Source organism: Eriocheir sinensis, unplaced genomic scaffold (genome assembly GCF_024679095.1).
Source record: "Eriocheir sinensis breed Jianghai 21 unplaced genomic scaffold, ASM2467909v1 Scaffold427, whole genome shotgun sequence".
Taxonomy (NCBI): domain Eukaryota; kingdom Metazoa; phylum Arthropoda; class Malacostraca; order Decapoda; family Varunidae; genus Eriocheir; species Eriocheir sinensis.
Window position 1 is genome coordinate 275059 of NW_026111751.1, and position 21715 is coordinate 296773.

General features: G+C 41.0%; 1 protein-coding gene across 2 annotated transcripts in view; it reads right to left on the reverse strand.

Moving 5' to 3' along the window:
• LOC126992247 (polyamine deacetylase HDAC10-like) overlaps positions 1-19942 on the reverse strand; it is a 27573-nt gene extending 7631 nt beyond the window's left edge. Inside the window, exons 1-7 of one of the 2 annotated variants that reach the window (XM_050850915.1) lie at positions 19837-19942; positions 19064-19413; positions 18185-18272; positions 14642-14808; positions 14039-14172; positions 12059-12253; positions 8672-8791 (exon numbers count right to left, since the gene is read on the reverse strand). In XM_050850915.1, coding sequence (XP_050706872.1) covers positions 8672-8791; positions 12059-12253; positions 14039-14172; positions 14642-14761 — 569 coding nt within the window. In that variant the 5' untranslated portion in view covers positions 14762-14808; positions 18185-18272; positions 19064-19413; positions 19837-19942. Of the gene's footprint in view, positions 1-8671; positions 8792-12058; positions 12254-14038; positions 14173-14641; positions 14809-18184; positions 19414-19836 lie in introns of both variants that reach the window. The other variant, XM_050850914.1, reaches the window with a different exon arrangement.
• Positions 19943-21715: the final 1773 nt, after the last annotated feature.

Below are 21715 nucleotides of genomic sequence, written 5' to 3' on the forward strand. Positions count from 1 at the left end.
GCAAGAGTTAACCAGCATCTTCACTCTTTCATCCCTCACGCTGGTAAACTCTGGAACAATCTTCCTTCATCTGTATTTCCTCCTGCCTACGACTTGAACTCTTTCAAGAGGAGGGTATCAGGACACCTCTCCTCCCGTAACTGACTTATCTTTCGGCCACCTCTTTGGATTCTTTTTAGGAGCAGCGAGTAGCGGGCTTTTTTTTATTAATGTTTAATTTTTTGTGCCCTTGAGCTGTCTCCTTTGCTGTAAAAAAAAAAAAAAAAAAAAAAAAACCTTTAATATAATAAGATGAAGGCTATAACGAACAAGGGAGTAACCTTTAATATAATAAGATGAAAGCTATAACGAACAAGGGAGTAACCTTTAATATAATAAGATGAAGGCTATAACGAACAAGGGAGTAACCTTTAATATAATAAGATGAAAGCTATAACGAACAAGGGAGTAACCTTTAATATAATAAGATGAAGGCTATAACGAACAAGGGAGTGACCTTAAAAATAATGAAAAGAAGGCTATAATCAACATAACTCAAGCGTAACTTTGGTAGGCAGATCGCACTACTCATGATAATACATATGCAAAAGTGGCAGCACTCCTAGAAACAGGAGCGTGTGTGAGTTTTTAACGGATGAATTTATTAAAGAATTAAGGCTCGCAGTAAATAACTGTGAAGCGAAACCCGTGAATATTGTCTCTGTGCAAAGATACCATATTGAAAATGACGGTAAAAGCCAAGTTAATATGGAAGGAAAAAGTAGTTTCCAAGACTTATTGATAACACGCGATGTAGATTTGGCGACTCATATTATGTTGAGTACTGATTTGTCGTGTAGCACGAGATTATTTAAAAAAAAACATTGAAACTAAATGAGGAACAAAAGAACGAAGCTTAAAACTGATAATAGAAGGGGAAACCATACAATTATGCCAGGAAAAATATGTCTTATATCTAGAGGTGAAGGATCTTAGCTAAATGTAGATGGAAATGAAGAAAGTCTCACTGAAAATAAGGCCGTACGTTGCCAAGCCGCTGAACCTTTGCAACTGCATGCATCGGTGGCAGGTTACATAACGCTAGTGACGCAACTACAGGCAAGTGAAGCTTTATTTGAGCCTTGTGTTAGTACTCCTCAGGCTAGAGTCTTGTGCTCAGGGATAGTTAAGTTAACCCCTTCATCTGACAATCAAAGATCTTATGTCACTGTGCCGTATTTGAATATTGAAAGTGAGTGTAAAGATAGATGATAATACAATGTTAGGATTTGTGAAGCCTGTCACTCATGAGCTATACGCTGATCTGCCACAAGTATCTAGTGTACAGACTGCTGACACAGTTAAGACAGACTTGAAGCCCGCAGAGCTTGAAGCAAGGAAGAAAAGCCTCTATCAAATTGCTGACGCTAAATTCCCAAGTGAAGAGAGAGAATCAGGTTTTAAAGTCCTTAATAGATAAATATATAACAGTGTTTTCCACAGAACAAGAACCATTAACAGTAACGCCCTATTTTTTTAAGCACCATCAAGCAAAACACTGATGAAGTAGTGTACAGGCGTCCATATAACATTCCTATCAGTTATCATGACAGAGTAAATAAACAACTTATATCGCTCCAGCAACAGGGTGTGATTCGCCGTTCGCGATCACCCTATAATGCCCCACTTATCCCAGTGCCAAAAAAAGATGGAGTACTACGACTTTGTCTGGACTTCCGGGCCTCAATAAAACACTACGGGACGACCGGTACCCACTCCCTAATATAACTACCATACTCAATCAATTGGGAGATAGTAATCTTTTTTCATGCCTAGACTTGAAACAGGGTTACTATCAAATCTCCCTAGATGAAATCAGCAGAGAGAAGACGGCATTTTCTTCTCCAGCAGGACATTGGGAATTTACTTCCCTCCCCTTTGGCCTTAAAACAGCCCCGTCCTGCTTCAAGAAAATAATAACACTGTCCTTACAGGACTATTAGGTAACAAGGTTCAGGTGTACCTTGATGACATAATTATCCTGGGCGATATATTTTCTAATCACGCAGATAACTTAGAACAAATTCTGGATCGCTTAAAAGAAGCCAAACTGACTCTTAAGATGGAGAAGTGTAACTTTTTTAAGGACAAAGTAGATTACCTGGGCCATGCCATCCGCTCAGAGGGAATAAGACCTCAATCTAGCAAAGCTGGAGGCCATACAAAACGTCCCGGCCCCCCAAACTGTTCATGGTTTACAGTCATTTCTTGGATTGACTAATTATTATCGCAAATTTATTGCAAATTATTCATAAATTGTTGCTCCTTTTCTAAAGATTTATAAAGGGAAGAAAGGTACACTCAAGAAGAAGATAAAACTCCACTCATATGGACAGATGAAGCAAAAATTGCGTTCTCAACCCTTAAGGATAGAATGCTTGGTACAGTCACTCTATGCGTCCTACTACAATACTGGTGGAGTATTGCAATAACAGGATAATGATGATAAACTAAGACCTGTATCTTTTTTTTGTGAGAAATTGAATACGGCAGAACAGTGGTACAGTATAGTTGAACGAGAGGCTTTAACTGTAATTCATGGGTTACACGTAAACCGCCCATTATTACTGGGTTACCCTGTTGAGATCCACACGGGTCACAGACCTTTAGTATGGTTGTTACAGGTAGCTAGTCCCAACGGCAGGGTAGCTAGATGGCAGACTCTCATGAGTGAGTATGGTTTCACAATCAATCATTTGCCTGGCAAGGAAAATATAGTAGCAGATTTTTTTATCAAGGATGAAGGCTCAACAGGACACTGAGATTGAATTAGAAGGACACGCGCGATAATGTTTGTAGATGGGGAACAACAAAAACCGTGGAACACGTGGATAATGAGGGGCACTAGTGTAGAAAAAGAAACAGGCGCCGAAAGATGAGAAAATAAAATATATGATATGTATGGACCTGAATAGTGAGTGTATTGGCCACACACTTAACTGGAGTATTCAGGAGATTAGTGAGCTGCATGATGAGCAGCCAGCATATAAGTTTGCTAAAAGAAGGAAGCCCCATGAATGAAAATTGAGCAAAGACTCAGAGAAAAAAGGCATAATGTGAGATGCCGCCCCTGTTAGAGGTACAGGTGGAAAATGTGTTATATTGTGTTGAAGACGCCCCTGTTAGAGGTACAGGTGGAAAATGTGTTATATTGTGTTGAAGACGCCCCTGTTAGAGGCACAGGTGGAAAATGTGTTATATTGTGTTGAAGACGCCCCTGTTAGAGGTACAGGTGGAAAATGTGTTATATTGTGTTGAAGACGCCCCTGTTAGAGGTACAGGTGGAAAATGTGTTATATTGTGTTGAAGATGGGCATAATGTGAGATGCCGCCCCTGTCAGAGTTACAGGTGGAAATAAATGATGTGTTTTAGTGAATCCGTACGGAGAAGCCACTAAGGTGGTGATTTTACCCCCCAAGTATTTCCAAGGCTCATTCGTTGCCACTGCAGGGCACGGAGGAACCAAAGTTACGTTATGTCGGTGTAGAAAGTTCGCTTTCTGGCCTGGAATGAAACGGGATGTAGAGAATTATGTAAGGAAGTGCGTCATGGTAGTCGTTTTAAAAGTGAGTTGGGAACTTGCACCCTGCTCCCTGGCGGCATTATCCAGACGTCACCGCTCCTTTTGAGAATATACACATGGACCTTGTGGGTCCCATGGGTGTATCGGACAATGGGGTTCGATACGTAATGCCCATAGTTGATGTTTTTAAAAGGTATTTGATTACAGTACCCTTACGGAGTAAGGAAGCCCGCGAAATGGCAAGGGCGTTGTACGTGGATGTTGTTTGTGTACACGGTGTTCCTCAGACAGTTGTTACAGATCAAGGTTCAGAGTTCGTTAATTCCGTGATGCAGGAGATAAATTAGAAGCTACCTGTGCGACACGCGAATAACGGCTTACCATACAAATGGAAATGGAATAATAAAGCGCGCAAATTATACTGTTGTTAACATTTTGAGGAGAATGTTCTAGGAAATGTGTCCGTTTGGGATATAATGCTACTTATAGACATCTTGGCCTATAATGCTGCGTATTATCGCACCATAAAGGTGTCCCCATTTTATCGAGAGAGACAGAGAGAGGATTTTTAGAGATCCTCCTGTACCCAACACTATGTTAGAAAAAAAAAAAAAATTCAACAGCCCTGGTATGATATTGACTCCTATAAAGAAAAAATGGATGTAATTGCAAGGAACGTTTATGATATTTACTCCTATAAAGAGGAAATGGTTGTAATTGCAAGGAAAGTTTATGATATTTACTCCTATAAAGAGAAAATGGTTGCAATTGCAAGGAAAGTTTATGATATTGACTCCTATAAAGAGGAAATGGTTGTAATTACAAGGAAAGTTTATGATATTTACTCCTATAAAGAGGAAATGGATGTAATGCAAGGAAAGTTTATGATATTTACTCCTATGAAGAGGAAATAGATGTAATGCAAGGAAAGTTTATGATATTTACTCCTATGAAGAGGAAATAGATGTAATGCAAGGAAAGTTTATGATATTTACTCCTATGAAGAGGAAATAGATGTAATGCAAGGAAAGTTTGTGATATTGACTCCTATGAAGAGGAAATAGATGTAATGCAAGGAAAGTTTGTGATATTGACTCCTATGAAAAGGAAATGGCTGCAATTGCAAATAAAGTTTATGATAGATGCCAGGATTACATTGAAAAAGGTAAAGAAGAAATAGAAAAGAAATACAAAGCTTCAAAATCAAAACTATCAACGTTGGAGACAGTGTTCCTAAAACGAGACCACAGAAAAAAGTAAATAAAAAGTTGTAACCTATTTTTGATGGACCCTACTGGGTAATAGAGAAGATCAGTGATATAATGGTAGAAATTAGGAACCTCAGGACTAGTAAGGTTTCAACGGTCCCCACCGATACAGTAAAAGTCCTTCATGAAGATTGCATCGACGTGCAGCAATGTCCAACGATTAGGCGAGCATACCCTTTAAATCCAGAGACAGACACTGACTATTCTTTGCATTGCTCAACCTTGAAATCGCTGAGAAAAATTCTACCGAAAATAATAACTCGTAGCGGAGAGGTGACTGCTACTCATGACACATTAAATAATGTTCGTTCTACAACAGCAATAAACAGCTGATGCACAGGCCCTACCTTCTCAGGTTACTCCCAAACTTTCAGAGCCACCTCGGCATAGATAAAGCCTTCGCTCTTGCACGGTACAAGAGTTGCCTAATGTAGTGTCAAAACTAATACAATATAAAACAGGAATAATGTATAAGGATGAAAATGCAATAATTGAGCGGAAATATGACGAAATAAACCACAGATTGATTTGACTCTTTCGGTGTATGACTCAATGACACAACAGGAGTCCCCAACACGTGCTGGCCAAAGTTTCACACCAACATATCTATATTATAGTCCTCCCAGACAGAGACTATAGTACCGTTTAGCCTCACAGAAGATGTTTTAGCTGCATTATATAAAGCACGGATTTTAACTGCTTCGTTACTTGAAATGTTATTCAAATGTCACCTGAGTATCCAGCTGTAAAAGCAATAAAATACACACTCTTTAATTTTGAAAACGAATTCAGTTCATTGTCGCATCATCTAAGAAAAGTTTTAGGCTATGTGATGACCACTATTCAAAACAAGCTGCATGCTTTTATGAATTATAGAAAAAAAAAAAAAAAAAACAGGAAATAACTTTTTTTTGAGGATCCTTGTCTAATACCCTATTTGGTACCGCGACCCAGGCTCAAGTTGATGCTATTCATGGAAAAGTAGAGTACTAGAGTCATTAACTGAGAAAATTTTATATAGTTAAATGTTTATTATGGAAAACTCAACATCATTAAGTAATATGCATGTCATGCAATCTGCCTTTAATAGGCTATATTCAGCTGTAGATGTATTGAACCAAGTTGTGCGCCATTTTAATATAGACTATGGCATTAGGAAGAGAAAAAAGCTCCTACAAGCATTGTTGTATTTTGACTTAGCATTGAGACACATAAGACCAGGTATACAAGATTTAAAGTTGAGTCTGCAGGCTCCCCTGCAAACATACATAACTCCAACCATTATGTGAGACAAACAGTTGTTCAGCACATTAAAGGAAGCCTAGGTTCGGCCTCCAGGTCTTTTGTGCCTTGCAGTTCCTGATTTCTTAGCTTTATATAGGGATGTAATAACTGTCCTCCAGGACAACGGCTTTGCACGATTCTCGTAATTTCTATTTCACCAAACCTTTGCGAGGAGATCCGATTGACACCTTTGATGTCTTTCGAATCGACTCCCTTCCATTTTCTGTGCAGAATAGCACTTACTTTCTTATGTATAGTGTTGCTTCAAGATGTATTGCCTTCAGTGAGAATAGGAAAATATATTTTATGCTTTCTAGTATAAAACACTGTAACAAGAATAACCATATGTTAGTTTGTCCTCCCACAGGCCCCGTCCATGAGGCTAGTCACGCAGCCTCTTGTGAATCAGCTGTTTTCTTGAATCATGAGTCAGTGATCAACCTCTGCCACACAATAGTCTTGAAAACATTTCCCCCTATGTTTATAAAATGTCCTGGCTACTGGACCTGTTCACTAGCCTCCCCCATCACTCTGACACTCACATGCCCTACCAATCCTGTAAACAGACATACTGTCAGCTTGACAGGTAGTGGTATATTGACGCTTCGGCAAGGTTCTCTTCGCAGTGCTGAGTCCATCCCCCTACAGGAGCTAACAGCTGGCTTGCAGCCCCGAAATTATGTGGTCGAGCCGGATCAGCCCTTTCAACCCGTAATCCATTGGTGGATTGTCTTCGCCATGTCGTGATCCTGGTTCTACTGCTGGTGACGTCTGCCGTGGGGTATTCCTATGTCCTGCGCTACGCACGACGCTGCCTACTTCAGACTCAAGCCAACTGCAGACATTGCAAGGCGTATCTTCTCCACCAACACCTGTGAGATCTTCCGGAAGGGGAAGTATGTCGGGAACCAGAAAACGAACAAACAAGAGCCATAACAGTACAGAGTAAACATCTCATAGGACATACACTAACAAAGAGGGAAACAACGAGGATAAAGGAAAACAGATACCCAGAGAGGAATGAGAGATATACAACTGTGTAAACATCTGACAGGACAAACACTAACAAGAAGGGTGACATGTATAACTGTAAACATCTCAAGTACAAAAGAGGGGAAACAACGAGGGTAAAGGAAAACAGATACCCAGACTCAGATACATAAAACAGATACCCAGTGGGCGTGGTCAGAAAGTGTGAACAACCATTGAAAAAGACTCTGACCCGTGACGTCAGTCGTGGCGACATGTTATGAGCCAATAATTTAACAGAAAAATCGCTGTGGGAGTCTTAAGACTGACTCACGAATAGCAGGAAAAGTAAAACAATACAACATAATGAGCGAGCAGATGGGTGTGACAGGAAGTATTGGCCATTGGTTATGTAGAAAATTAAGGGCGTGTCAAGGATGTAAGTCCGCCTCAAGCAAAGAAAAATGTGGCCTAGAAATCAGTGGTATGGGTAGACCGAGCTTGGTTCTCGCCTCAAGCAGACCTGCTACTCACTCAGCCGAGAATGGCTGTTGTGATCTTAGTCGTGAGTAGAAATTCGAGAATCTAAGGGAAACCGACTGTATTGTCCTGGAGATTATAATGTAGGAGATGTGAAGTAGGATTGCGAGTGGGACAGGATTGTGATTATTTGTTTGCGATGTAAAGCAAAGGTAAAACCACTGGGTGTGGTATTTGGTGCTTCCGTGACTTGTAGTAGATTATACTATAGGAATGTGTAGTAGGATTTTGTGAAGAGAGTACATAATGATTGTGATGTAAGCAGAGAGATACAAACCACTGCTTGTGGAACGACGAATGTTATTATTATTGGCAACAACTGAGCACATATTGTAGTATTATGTTTAAGACATGTCGTTTGTCATATGTTGCATCCATTGCTGAGTATGCCAGTGTTATGATCGTCTGAGCATAGAATATTGCGTAAGGCAATTACTTTAATTTAATTTTAAATAAATGTATATTTTCTTTTTCCCTTGTTTATCCCCGAACACCAGTCTCCAATAACAACTTAAGCCGGATCACGCTACCAGGGATACGAGACGGTGAGATCATTTATGGAGTAATTAATGAGTGATAAAAGAGTTGATTTAATACAAGAAAAGAAGGGTCCAAAAGATGCATGAAGGGAGGAATGGGGGTGAGGAAGAGGAAGGGAGTTCTTCACTATGGAATGCAATGGTCTGAGATGACAATACACCAGGATACAATATAAGGAGACTACAAAATGCTTCATTGCATACACATGGCAGCCCCTGAAGATGTGTTATTAAGGCAGATAAAAATAAATAAATAAATAAATAAAAAAAGCAAAAAGAACAATACAGAAATTTTGGATAAGAAAGAACACTAAAGGAATAAAGAGAGGAAAACAAGAAACCCAAACAGTGAAGGAGTGCACCAGGGAGTGCTGTTATGAAGCCAAAACTCCCGACCATGAACTGAAAATATAATTATGGAGAGAGAACTGAACTGAACAGATAGTGACAGAAAAAGAGAAAGAGGCAGCAGCAGGTAGTCATACAGATAGTGACACCATCCACCAACCTCCAAGTGGGTCCCCGCACCAACATCAAGGCTGGCAGTGACCAGGACCAGCTGTGGGTTGAACTGGAAGGCCACGGGCAGCACCACCTGAGTGAGAGCCTCTGCGTCACCCATGCCACTCTGAAACAACACAAGAAAAACACTGTGGCTTTAGTAAACACGACTTCTTCCTCCTGAACTGTGGCTGGGAGGAAGGACAGTGGACGATGAAATACCAGAGCTGAGGACCATAACTGATTCTTGCATTGGGAGCTTGGATAGCAGGGTGAACCTTCATGTGCTGGACAGGGCTGTGTGGATCTAGACATTGATCACTGGGAATCATAACAGGAAAAAAAGTGTCAGGTAATTGTGACTGAATGAAAATGCAATACTTCAGCACCAGTGTAGGGAGAAAAATGCTCACAGGACTTAGTACTCGAGGGTCAATTTTCTGATTTGTAGCTGGGAGGAAAGACACGGGGTGGTGAAAGAGATGAATCAAGTGTCTCTCTCTCTCTCTCTCTCTCTCTCTCTCTCTCTCTCTCTCTCTCTCTCTCTCTCCCAGCCAGCCTAGTTTCCTTTTTATCATTCCTTCTTTCCCTAAATTTCCTTGGACTCTTCCCTTCTTTCTCCATTTAATTATTCCTCTTTCTCCTCCTCCTTCCTACCATCTTTCCAGGCCTCCTTTTCCTTCCTTCCTTTCTTTCTTTCCAGGTGAGGGCTGGAGCACTATTTCAAGTTGGTTAACATGTGTTTGAATAGGTATTTAGAACAATCAAGACACCTGAAACTGATCTCTCTTTTGGCCACTTAGGCAATTATGGATGAGTAAAATATTGTGCCAAAATTGTTCCTGGTCCATGTGATGTGTCTATGTATTTTTTGGGGAGAGAAAGGACAGACTCTATCTACTTTACCTCCCTTTAATACAACCTTGGTGATGCTGTTGTTATGTCCATTTATTCTGTTTGTCTCACAGTAAGCAAACTGCATTGCATTTCTTTCCTCTCCCTCTTCCTTCTCTCCCTTTTCCTGAATGGTTCCTGTCTCTTGAGGGAAACAACCTCTCTCAAAATAGCTGTTCATTTATTTGGGAAAAAACAAACTCTGGGCACCTGGCTCATAGTTGTCATCATCTGATTAACCTTAAAAGATGCAGCATTGAAAGACTCCATCTGACGTCTTCACTACCAGGTCAATGAACACAGTACAGATAAACTTATCAATTCATGAAAGGTAATACAGCAAATGTCAGGAGATAACTGGGAGTACCTACCTATCACACTATCTATCTATCTATCTAGGCATAGTATTTGGACATGAAGAGCTCTCAGGTCAAAGGCAGGTCCGGTGAGGGTCAGAGAGTAGGACATGAAGCAAGCGACCAGTGAGCAGCATTCTCAAACTGCAACAATGTCTGTGTAAAAGTAATTCCAAAAAAGGGTCAAGGGAAACTTGGTCCCATGAAGGTGCAGCACACTTGTTAACCCCTTGGCTGCAGATTTCCAGCCAGAAGACAGACCTCACCAAGCTACAGGAGTGGAACGAAAATGTCTGCTACAATGCAATGAAGAAAAATGTAAAGTCCTGCACCCTGGGAGGGGATATCCAGCACACCAATACCACATGGGAAACACTCCACTATCCACCACAGAGGCAGAGAAAGACCTGGGAGTGTATGTTACCAGGCTAACAGTGAAGGGATATCCAGCACACTAATACCACATGGGAAACACTCCACTATCCACCACAGAGGCAGAGAAAGTCCTGGGAGTGTATGTTACCAGGCTACCAGTGAAGGGATATCCAGCACACTAATACCACATGGGAAACACTCCACTATCCACCACAGGCAGAGAAAGACATGGGAGTGTATGTAACCAGGCTAACAGTGAAAGCCAAATCCATGCCAGTTGCAGCGGACGGGCTAATATGTGAAATGTTCAACAAATAAATAGGACACAGAGTCAAAGGAATGCAGTGATATGTAAAAAGACCCATTCTGCTTATGAAAATTTAGTAGACTGAACATTCTAACACAGGGAAAACCAGAAAATTTTGACCTCTCCCTCCCTACTGGAAAGATTCTACGAGCAAACCATTTTGTGACCATTACTCAACATCTGGAAGGGTAAAGTGTGACCAGGGGCAAAAAATATCAAACATGCACGAGAGAAAGGAAACTAGAACGTAGTCATCTACATGAAAGGTAGAAAAAGTCTCTGCCTCTACTACACACCTAGGTTGGAACTGTCAAATGCCTCCGCCCTTCACATCAACTATTTCCAGAGGGCAAAAAGGAGACCAGTCGGGTTCTGATGCATGTTTTTTTAGGTTCACAGTACAGAGGAAGGGTCAAACCACCACCAGGGCCATAAAACTACTCCTGGAAATGCCCACAACTATCATGAACGCCTTGTCAAACAGGTGACCTTGGGTGCGGAAATGTTTAAGAATGTGACCCCTAGACTGGTAGAGGGTGACCAGGGGTAAAATAAATACACTGATCATGCACAAGAGGAAAGAAACAAGAACATTTTCATCATCTACTTCAAAGGTAAAATAACAAAGTGTCTGCATCTACTACACACCTACACTGGCCCTGTATTCTCAAACCTTTGGGCACCCAAGTACACATATTTAACAGGGCTTCCATAGGCATTGTGGGCATTACTAGAGGTAGTGTACTGTACCTGGTGGTAGTGTGGCCCTTCTTCTGTACCATGAATATGAAAAAATCCTCATGAAAACTCAATTAACCCCCTGACTGAGGATTTCCAACCAGAAGACCTCACCAAGCTACAGGAGTGGAACAAAAGGTGGCTGCTACAATTCAATGAAGAAAACTGTAAAGTCCTGCACCTTGGGAGAGAATATCCACCACATCAGTACCGCATGGGAAACCAGGCTACCAGTGAAGGCCAAATCCGTGCCAATCGCAGCGGACGGGCTAGTCTTTTTCGGCCTTTGGGAATAGTTGACGTGGTGGGAGGTGGAAGCGTTGAGAATACCGACACTGGTGGAGACTAAAGCTGACCGAGTGTGCTAAAAAAATCTAGCGTTGACACAGGCACACACACTAAAAAAGGTCCTGCTCACCACCATCCTTTCCCCTGAGAAGAGGAGACAGAATGACCCACTTTGGCGAGACTCATGCATTTGGGAGTTAGTAAGTTATGTCTTCACGCATGCGGCAAAAAGTCAATTCCTGCTATACTTTTATTGGTACAGAGAAGAGCAATGAAAAAAAAATGTCCTCGGAACACTTTTTTGATTTATGTGATGTTTCATTGATTTAGGTATTTATTGACAGATTTTTTTTATTTTTTATTTATTTGTGTGTGTGTGTGTGTGTGTGTGTGTGTGTGTGTGTGTGTGTCTCGTCAGCAGAGATATGGCCCTCACCTTGTTCCAGGTAATGTTAATGTTGTAGCCTTGGCCAGGTCCCGTCCCCACTCGTCGTAGTTTGGGTCCTCAGAGGATGGCAAGAAGAGGCCGTGGTCGTGGCGGTGGAGGGACACGTACAGCACCCTCGCCTCGGCCACAAACACGTGCTGGATGCCGCTGCCGTGGTGCACATCCCAGACCACAACCAGCACCCTGCAGGCCACAGAGATGGGTGTTGAGAGTACAGTAGAATGCACACACACACACACACAGACGGGACCACACGAGCATAAAGCCCAGGCCCTGTAAAACTACAACTAGGTAAATACACCCACACATTCACACCACACACCCACACCCACACACACAGACGGGACCACACGAGCATAAAGCCCAGGCCCTGTAAAACTACAACTGGGTAAATACACCCACACATTCACACCACACACCCACATGCACACACACACACACACACACACACACACACACACACACAGACGGGGCCAAACGAGCATAAAGCCCAGGCCCTGTAAAACTACAACTAGGTAAATACACCCACACATTCACACCACACACCCACATGCACACACTCATACACACACACACATAACAATAAATCAAGCTGGACGGAAGAAACTAGTGGAATTCCCCAAGGATCGGTGCTGGCTCTGATTATGTTTGCAATATATATAAATGACATGACAGAAGGGGTGACAAGCTATATGAATATGTTTGCTGATGATGCTAAAATAATGAGGAGGGTGGCTAATGAGGAAGACTGTGTAGCCCTGAGCCAAGCTCTCGACAGAATAAACAAATGGTCACGAAAATGGGAAATGACATTCAATACAGAGAAGTGTAGTGTGATGGAGTTTGGTAAGAGCAGCAGACGAATATCAGGGAACTGCTCTCTGAGTAATGAAAGAATCATGAAAAAAACTGAAGAAAAAGATCTGGGAGTGATCATAACAAACAGGCTATCCTTTGGAAAGCATATAGACCAGATAACTGGGGAAACATACAATCTTCTTAGAAACATAAAAGCAGCATTTACATATTTAGATGAAGAAATGGTGAAGAAACTAATAACATCGATGATACGTCCAAGACTGGAATATGCAGCATTAGTGTGGTCACCTAGATTGAAGAAAGAAATTATAAAGTTGGAAAGAATACAAAGAGCAGCGACCAAACTACCAGAAACTCTGAGAGAACATACTTATGAAGAAAGGCTGGAGAAATTGGGACTAACAACACTGGAGAGAAGAAGAGAGAGGGGACCTAATAGCATTGTACAGGATACAAGAGGGATTGGAGAAATTGGACAGGGAAGACCTAGTAGTACATGACAGAAGTGTGACAAGAGGGAATAGTAAGAAATTGAAGAAGAGCGACTGTAGGAGAGACATCAGGAAATACAGTTTTCCATACAGAAGCACAACAACATGGAACGAACTTGAACAATAAAGAAAGGGAGAGAGAAGGAGGAAAATGATAAAAGGAGATGAGAGATTTTTGATAAAGGAAGGAGAGATGGGATAAAGGAAAGAAGGACTATAAATAGATGATGCCAGATAGATAAAAGGAAGAAGACGATAAAGGAAGGAGATGGGATAAAGGAAAGAAGGAATAGAGATAGATGATGCCAGATAGATAAAAGGAAGAAGACGATAAAGGAAGGAGATGGGATAAAGGAAAGAAGGAATAGAGATAGATGATGCCAGATAGATAAAAGGAAGACGACGATAAAGGAAGGAGATGGGAGAGAGGGAATGAAGAATAGAGAGATAGATAAGACCAAAGAGATAACAGATAAAAGAGGGAAGGAGAGATGGAAGAGAAGGAGGAATAAGAGAGACAGGTGATGCAAAACAGATTCAAGATAAAGGAAGGAGAATAAGAGAAATAGGCGATGTGAAGGAAATATTTGACAAAGGAGTGATAATGATGATAATAAAAGGCAGAGTTAATGTGGTGCCAGGGCCAAGCAGCGCCCACCTTGGCATCCCAGCCTGTTGGTGGCGACAGCCACGTTGTTGTAGAAGCAGAGGCCGTGGGGGCGGTCCGGCTCGGTGTGGTGGCCGGGGGACGGATGATGCCCACGCCAGCCCTGCAAACACCTCGTCCACGACCTTCAAGGAAAGAGATTGTATCATTCCTACATTGTTTTCCTCCTCTTTCATTACTGTCAATTCCAAATGCATTCTTGAGGGTAGTGTATTATGACTAGAAAAAGAGTACATATAAGTGTGTGTATAAAAAGTATAGAATGCAGAATGAAAAAAGATTACAGGCTTTTTCTATAATTTTCTTTCCTTCTCCTTCTCCTCCTCCTCCTTATCCTCTTCTTCCTCCAATCTGAATACAGCATTATTTCCTATTACAGGCTTTTACTATTTTTTCTCCTCCTCCTTTTCCTTCCTCCTCCTCCTCCTCCAATATAAAGACCCAACCATGAGCAGAGAAGAGTGACTCAATGCCATTCCTTTTCATCTCCTGTCTCACACACCTCCTCCTCCTCCTCCTCCTTTCTCTATCATCGTGAACACAACATTACTCTCTCCTACATGCATTTATGGTACTTCTTTCTCCCCCTCGTACCCGCAGCAGTGAGCCGGCCGAGAGCAGGGCACAGGCGTAGGTGGCGGGTGGAGGTAGACAGACTTGTAGTTCTCCTGAAGGGTCTGCAGCTCCTCCTCCCCCCGAACATGAAGGCCACATGTTCCTGGCTGTGTGGGAGCTCCACCTCCTCACGCTGGGCCTGGAGGCTGTGCAAGGATGGAGAGAGGGAGGCAGAAAAGGGCTACATTAGGATTAGACTCTTTCTTTATTAATATCTCTTTGGCATCATCTATAAATCTCTCTATTTCTCATTTACTCTCTCCCATATCTCCTTCCTTTATCCAGAATCTGTTTTGCATATCTCTCTCTCTCTCTCTCTCTCTCTCTCTCTCTCTCTCTCTCTCTCTCTCTCTCTCTCTCTCTCTCTCTCTCTCTCTCTCTCTATTTTGGCAAGCAATACATAACTCCAGGTTTAATAAAGTCAATAAAACATCGTAACAAGTTACAAAAGTTATACGCAAAATGGCCACTAACCTATGAAACAATATTTAAACGATATAGGAATACGTTGACATCAATTATAAGGACAGCCAAAGAGAATTACTTTAAAGAAAAATTTAGTGAACAATCAGGTGACTCTAAAAAAACATGGAAAACTTTACATTATTTAATGGGGATAAATAGATCTAAATTGCCAACTTCAATGAATTTTCAAGATAAAACTGTATCTAATGACAGCGATATTGCAGACGAATTTAATAACTACTTCACGAATATTGGTAGCAAAATAGCTTCAGATATCGGTCCACCTTCAGTTTCATTTGAGTCCTTTCTTCCAGAGCCAGTCCCTTTCTCATTCTTTCTTAAACCCACAACAGAGCAAGAAATTAAGGATGTTATAAATAATCTAAAAGTTACGTCTCCGGGGTTTGATGGCATCAATATAAAAGTACTTAAGGAATGTACTACTGAAATTTCTCCATTTTTAAAGTTCATTATAAATAAATGTTTTACAGAGGGTTACTTTCCTAAACAATTGCAAGTAGCAAAAGTGATACCAATATTTAAGAAAGGTGAAAAATCTAATTATAATAATTACAGGCCGGTTTCTATCCTTCCAAGCATTAGCAAAATATTTGAAAAATTAATTGCCATTAGATTGATTGACTACTTCACAAAATTTTCACTTTTAACCGACTGTCAGTATGGCTTTAGATCCAATTACTCCACTGAACTAGCTATTCACCAACTTTGCCAAAGTATTCATGATACATTAGATCATAAAAGTAATCAAATTACAGTATTTTGTGACCTAAGTAAGGCTTTTGATACCATATCCCATCACATTTTGCTGCATAAATTAAGTATATATGGCATACGTGGAAAAGCTCAAATTTTTTTAAAAAGCTATTTGTCCTCCAGAACACAATTTACAGTATACAATAACAAATCTTCTTCCTACAGTACGGTCAGGTGCGGTGTTCCACAAGGGTCTATTCTGGGACCAATTCTCTTTTTAATATATGTCAATGATATAATATACACAAGTACTAAATTAAATTTTTTGTTGTTTGCAGATGATGCCACAATATATGTACAGGGTCACAACATTAAAGATATTATAGCAATTCTAAATAAAGAACTAATAAATGTATCAAATTGGATTACTGCTAATAAATTAACACTAAATATTTCAAAGACATTCTATATGCTATCTAGTTCCATACATTCAATTCAAGACAATATTGATGTACAATTAAATAATAAATCATTGAGTCGAGTCAACAACATAAAATTCCTAGGTGTAACAATTGACGAAAACCTAACGTGGAAAGCTCACCTACAGCAAGTTTGTATTAGAATATCTCAAGTCACAGGTGTAATATATAGAATTAGAAATAATGTAACTAAAGATTCCCTAAAACTAATATATTATTCTACTGTATATCCAGTGTTATTGTATTGTTTAGCACTTTGGGGAGGAGCATTCAAAACACTTATAGACCAACTATTTGTTGCACAGAAAAAAGTTATTAAGGTAATGTCATATAAATCAAAATATGAACATACCAACCCTCTCTTTTGTGACTACAAGCTTCTCAAATTACCAGATCTTATATTACTTCAGACTTGTTTATTTGTGTTCAAAGCATTACATGTGTATCCCACCAACATATTCCAGCCACTGTCTCATAACATCAACACAAGACGACCACATGACCTAAGAGTACCGTACTGTCGCACTGTCCAGGCTCAGCACAGTGTGAGTGTGCGGGGCGTCACACACTGGAACAACCTCCCACAGGATATCAAATCACTCACTTCTATTAATACATTTAAAGGCAAAATTAAATCATTTTTATTGCAAAGTTATGAACATTAATCAGACATGTTAATATTATTATTACTATTATTATTATTACTTTTTATTTTCTACTATTATTATTTACAATACTATATATACATGTATGTATGTGTATGTATGTGTGCGTGTATGTGAATGTATATGTGTATGTATGTATGTATGTATGTATGTGTATGTGTATATGTGTTTATGTATGCAGCATATGTGTGTGTATGTATATGTATATGTATGTATGTGTGTATGTATGTGTATATATGTATGTGTGTGTGTATGTATTTGTGTATGTATGTGTGTGTATGTATGTGGATGCGTATGAATGTGTATGTGTACATATGTGTGTATATGTATATGTATGTGTATATGTGTATGTATTTGTATGTATGTATGTATGTATATATGTTTGTATGTATGTCCATATGTATGTATATGGTGTATGTGTATTGTTTGTATGAACGTATATGTGCATTTCTTTATGTATGTATTTGTATATGTATGCTAGGCTGCATATATATGTGTATGTATGTATATGTATGTGTATATGTATGTATGTATGTATGTATGTGATTATGTATGTACATATGTGGGTCTGCATGTACATGTATTTGTGTGAGTAGGCAATAAACTAAAATGTGCTGTATTTATGTCTTATACATGATAGATACTGTCTCCAACTAGGCCAAAACATTTGCATGTTTTATATATTTCTTTGTTCATTAAAACTGGTCCATACAAAAGCTTCTTGCTTAATGGACCTGGGCTGTACTATTACTGTTTATGTTTATAACATATTATATTATATCAATGGCCAATAAAGATATCAATCAATCAATCAATATCTCTCTCTCTCTCTCTCTCTCTCTCTCTCTCTCTCTCTCTCTCTCTCTCTCTCTCTCTCTCTCTCTCTCTCTCTCTCTCTCTCTCTCTCTCCTCAATTCTAATTCCAACAATGAGAACAACTTCTTTGCCTCAACTCAACCCAACTGATCCTACTGGCTGACACTGCATCAAGTTTATAAAGCAGGTCCAAGGAATAGAGAGAGCTGCATACCCTCTATGCTTTACTATGGGTGGCTATACAGGTGTTAGCCAGTGCAGGTGTGAAGGGAGACTCATACTAAGCAAGGCGAACAAGGAGAAGTAAACAACGGAACAGTGAACGGCGGAGCAGTGACATAAACATGAACACACACATCATAGACAGTGCCTCCACCACCCACCTGCAGCCGCTGGCCTCGCCCCAGCACCCCGGCACGCCCCAGCATCTCCCACACCCGCTGGATGCGCTCTGGCCGCTCTGGATGTTCCCTGTGTGGGGGGGGGGAGAGGGTGAATTAGTGTGTACCTCTGTGTGTTGTGGTGTGAGGGAAACTTGTCTGGTAAAAAAGGTTGCTCTAGTACGAGGGTAGAAAGCTGCCTCAAGGGGTTATGTGTGGTCAAAGTTATGGTGGTTAAGTGTTGGTTAGATAAGTGAGGAAAGCTTTGTCTTCTAGCTCTGGTAAAGAGTATTAAAGCTGCCTGAATGGGTGACATATGTAACAAGGAATTGGGTGAAATAAATGGTATGCAGAAAGTTGGAAAGTTTGGTTTAGTCGGCGCAACATCTGTGGTCATATGCTGGAGAGAGACAGAAGAGGAAGGATTTTATAGAAGGGAACAGATCCCAGGAGACGGGACACAACCCCCGATTAATACCTGGTACCCATTCACTGCTGGCTGGACAGGGGCATAGGGTATCGGAAAAGCCGCCCAAATTTTTCCACTCCGCCCAGGAATCGAACCCGGGCTCTCTCGGTTGTGAGCCGAGTGTGCTAACCACTGCACCACAAAGTCCTCTATAAATGGTATGTGTGAGGGAAACTCTGAGTCTTTTTGAGGTAAAAGCTCTGGTAAAAAGATGCCATGTGCTGCCTCAGTGGGTTTGGTGTGGACAAGAAATTTGGTCCAAGTAGATATATATGTGAGGGAAACTTGGTCTTCTTGAGGTAAAAACTCTGGCAGGTACCAAGAGCTGCCTCGGGTACATCAGAGTACTTAGACTATCTTTATTATGTTCTGTCTGTGAATGGAAAAAACACCTTAGTGTGTAGTGCACTTACCCTTCCGTAAGGCTGCGTGTTGCTCCACCTGCTCGTCACACACCAGACACAGCCTCAGAGACTCACTCAGCTTCCCTTCCTCCCTACATACCTTCCCTCCTCAGCTGCAGCAGTTTCTCACCAATCCTCTCCCTGAGCTGCTGGTCTGTGGTGTCAGGAGCTGCATGGTGTCTCTGGTCTTGAGGCGTAAGGGCCGGACACCCACCAGGCCTTGGAAGGAGAGGCTTGGGGTGAAGGTGCTGGGGTCAGCCTCGCCCCGCACCTCCTGCAGGCATAAGGACCCCTGGTAGTGGAAGCAGCGCCAGTGTGCCCGTTGGACATACACCAGGCTCAGCAGTATCTCCTGAAGGCTGGGGAGGACAGGGAAGGGAGAGGAAGGTCAATGTTGAGAAAAAGAGCAGGTTAACTACAGGAAAAAGACATTGTTTCTGAGATCCAAGAAGGGGCATCAAGGAAAAATAAAACAATGCTATAGGCCCAAACAGCTTCCTCTTAATGAGCAGACATGGATAGGGAAATTAAAATAGACAGTGACAGTAAAGTAAGGAGAATAATAATAATAATAAAAAAGAGGGACAAAAACAATATTAAAACAAAACAGTTCAATAAATCCTGCATCAGAGATAAGGCAGACAGAGAGATAGATAAATGGATATAGACAGACTGAGATAGATAGATAGATAAAGACAGATATAAGCAGAGATAGATAGACAGGCATAGAGATGGACAGATTGATACAGAAAGATATAGACAGACAGACAGCTATCAGCCACCTTGGTGATGGCTGCAGGGGGGTCCAGCAGGGGGGCAGTGGTGGCCCAGCAAGGCACTGAGGGTGTGGGCAGCACTCTTGGCCTGAACAGCAGGCAGCTCCCACCCTGCACACACAACAGGGATTGCTTATTACCATTCTAATTATTATTATTATTATTATTATTATTATTATTATTGTTGTTATTACTACTATTATTATTATCAATATTACTATCATCCTACTATGTAATAATAATTGTCTAAGCTATTTTTTAGATTTCTGTGCAATATTTTTTTTCAAGTTTTCAGTGATGTGTCAATTTTTTTTTTCCCAATTGAATTCTATAGGGAGGTAGAATGCATACCAGTGTGTGGATGTGTGGTGCTCAGTTCCTGCCACAATGTTTGGGTGAGGTCAGACTGGTCACCTCCAGCACCAGCACCACCTTGCCCTGCGCCAGGGCCATCAGCTGGGAGGTGAGGTGTGTGTACAGGCCTGGCCACACCTCCAGCACCAGCACCACCTTGCCCTGCGCCAGGGCCATCAGCTGGGAGGTGAGGTGTGTGTACAGGCCTGGCCACACCTCCAGCACCAGCGCCACCTTGCCCAGCACCAGGGCCATCAGCTGGGAGGTGAGGTGTGTGTACAGGCCTGGCCACACCTCCAGCACCAGCACCACCTTGCCCCGTGCCAGGGCCATCAGCTGGGAGGTGAGGTGTGTGTACAGGCCTGGCCACACCTCCAGCACCAGCACCACCTTGCCCTGCACCAGGGCCATCAGCTGGGAGGTGAGGTGTGTGTACAGGTCTGGCCACACCTCCATCTCACCCTGAAACACCAGATGGTAAAATAAAGTATAATAAATATACTGTATTATTATTATTATTATTATTATTATTATTATTATTATTATTATTATTATTATTATTGTGTTTGGCTTCCCTGTTAACCCGCAAACTGCTGTACGCCTTCTGGGCGGCTGAGCGGTAAGCTGCTGTAAGCCTTCTGGAAGCGGGCTTTTCAAACAGGCGCCAAAAGTTTCAGATACTGCCAGAAAAACATTTTTGTGATAGAAAAATCTAAGAAATATGCAGGATACAACACATTTCGAGCTACAGATATGTGTATTGTAATATTTATGACACGTTTATGTAACTTAGATATCATTTATTGAAGGTCAATCTCTCGCTGATATAGCCGCACTAGGCAACGCACTCAGAATCTCAGTCCCGCAGCTTACGGGTTAAGAGTGGTCCATAATGGGAGGTTTGTGATATAGTTGAGTAAAATAAAATATACATATACCGTCTATTATTATTATTATTATTATTATTATTATTATTATTATTATTATTATTATTATTATTACTATTATTATTATTATCATCATTATTATGAGGTTTGACTTCCCTGCTGGAGTGATTCACACTGGCTAGTGTCTGGATGAGGAGACAGAGCTGAGAACATCCATGAATTTATAAAAGTAAGTACAGTTGTATGAAAGCAGATATGGAGGCAGGTCAACACAAGCTTAGGTAAAATCCTCTATACTATGACTAAGTAAATGCACACAAATAACAGACAAACAGACAAGCAGGCAGACACACACACACACACACACACACACAGATCCCCACAGATACATTGTGACCTAAAATGACCTTGGAAATAGAGAAAATTGAGTTCAAGCTAAAAATATTCATGAATTTAAAGTTAAACTTTATAAACTGAAATTTGGAGACAGGACCAGTGTAAAGCATCCTGTATATCACTAGGTAAATACACACACACATACACATACAACCTCCACCCTAACACATACACAAGAGCCCACAAGTGTAGCTCAATTCCTATATATCACAACTAAAGTCTGTTCACTTAATTCTGACCCAAGCTGA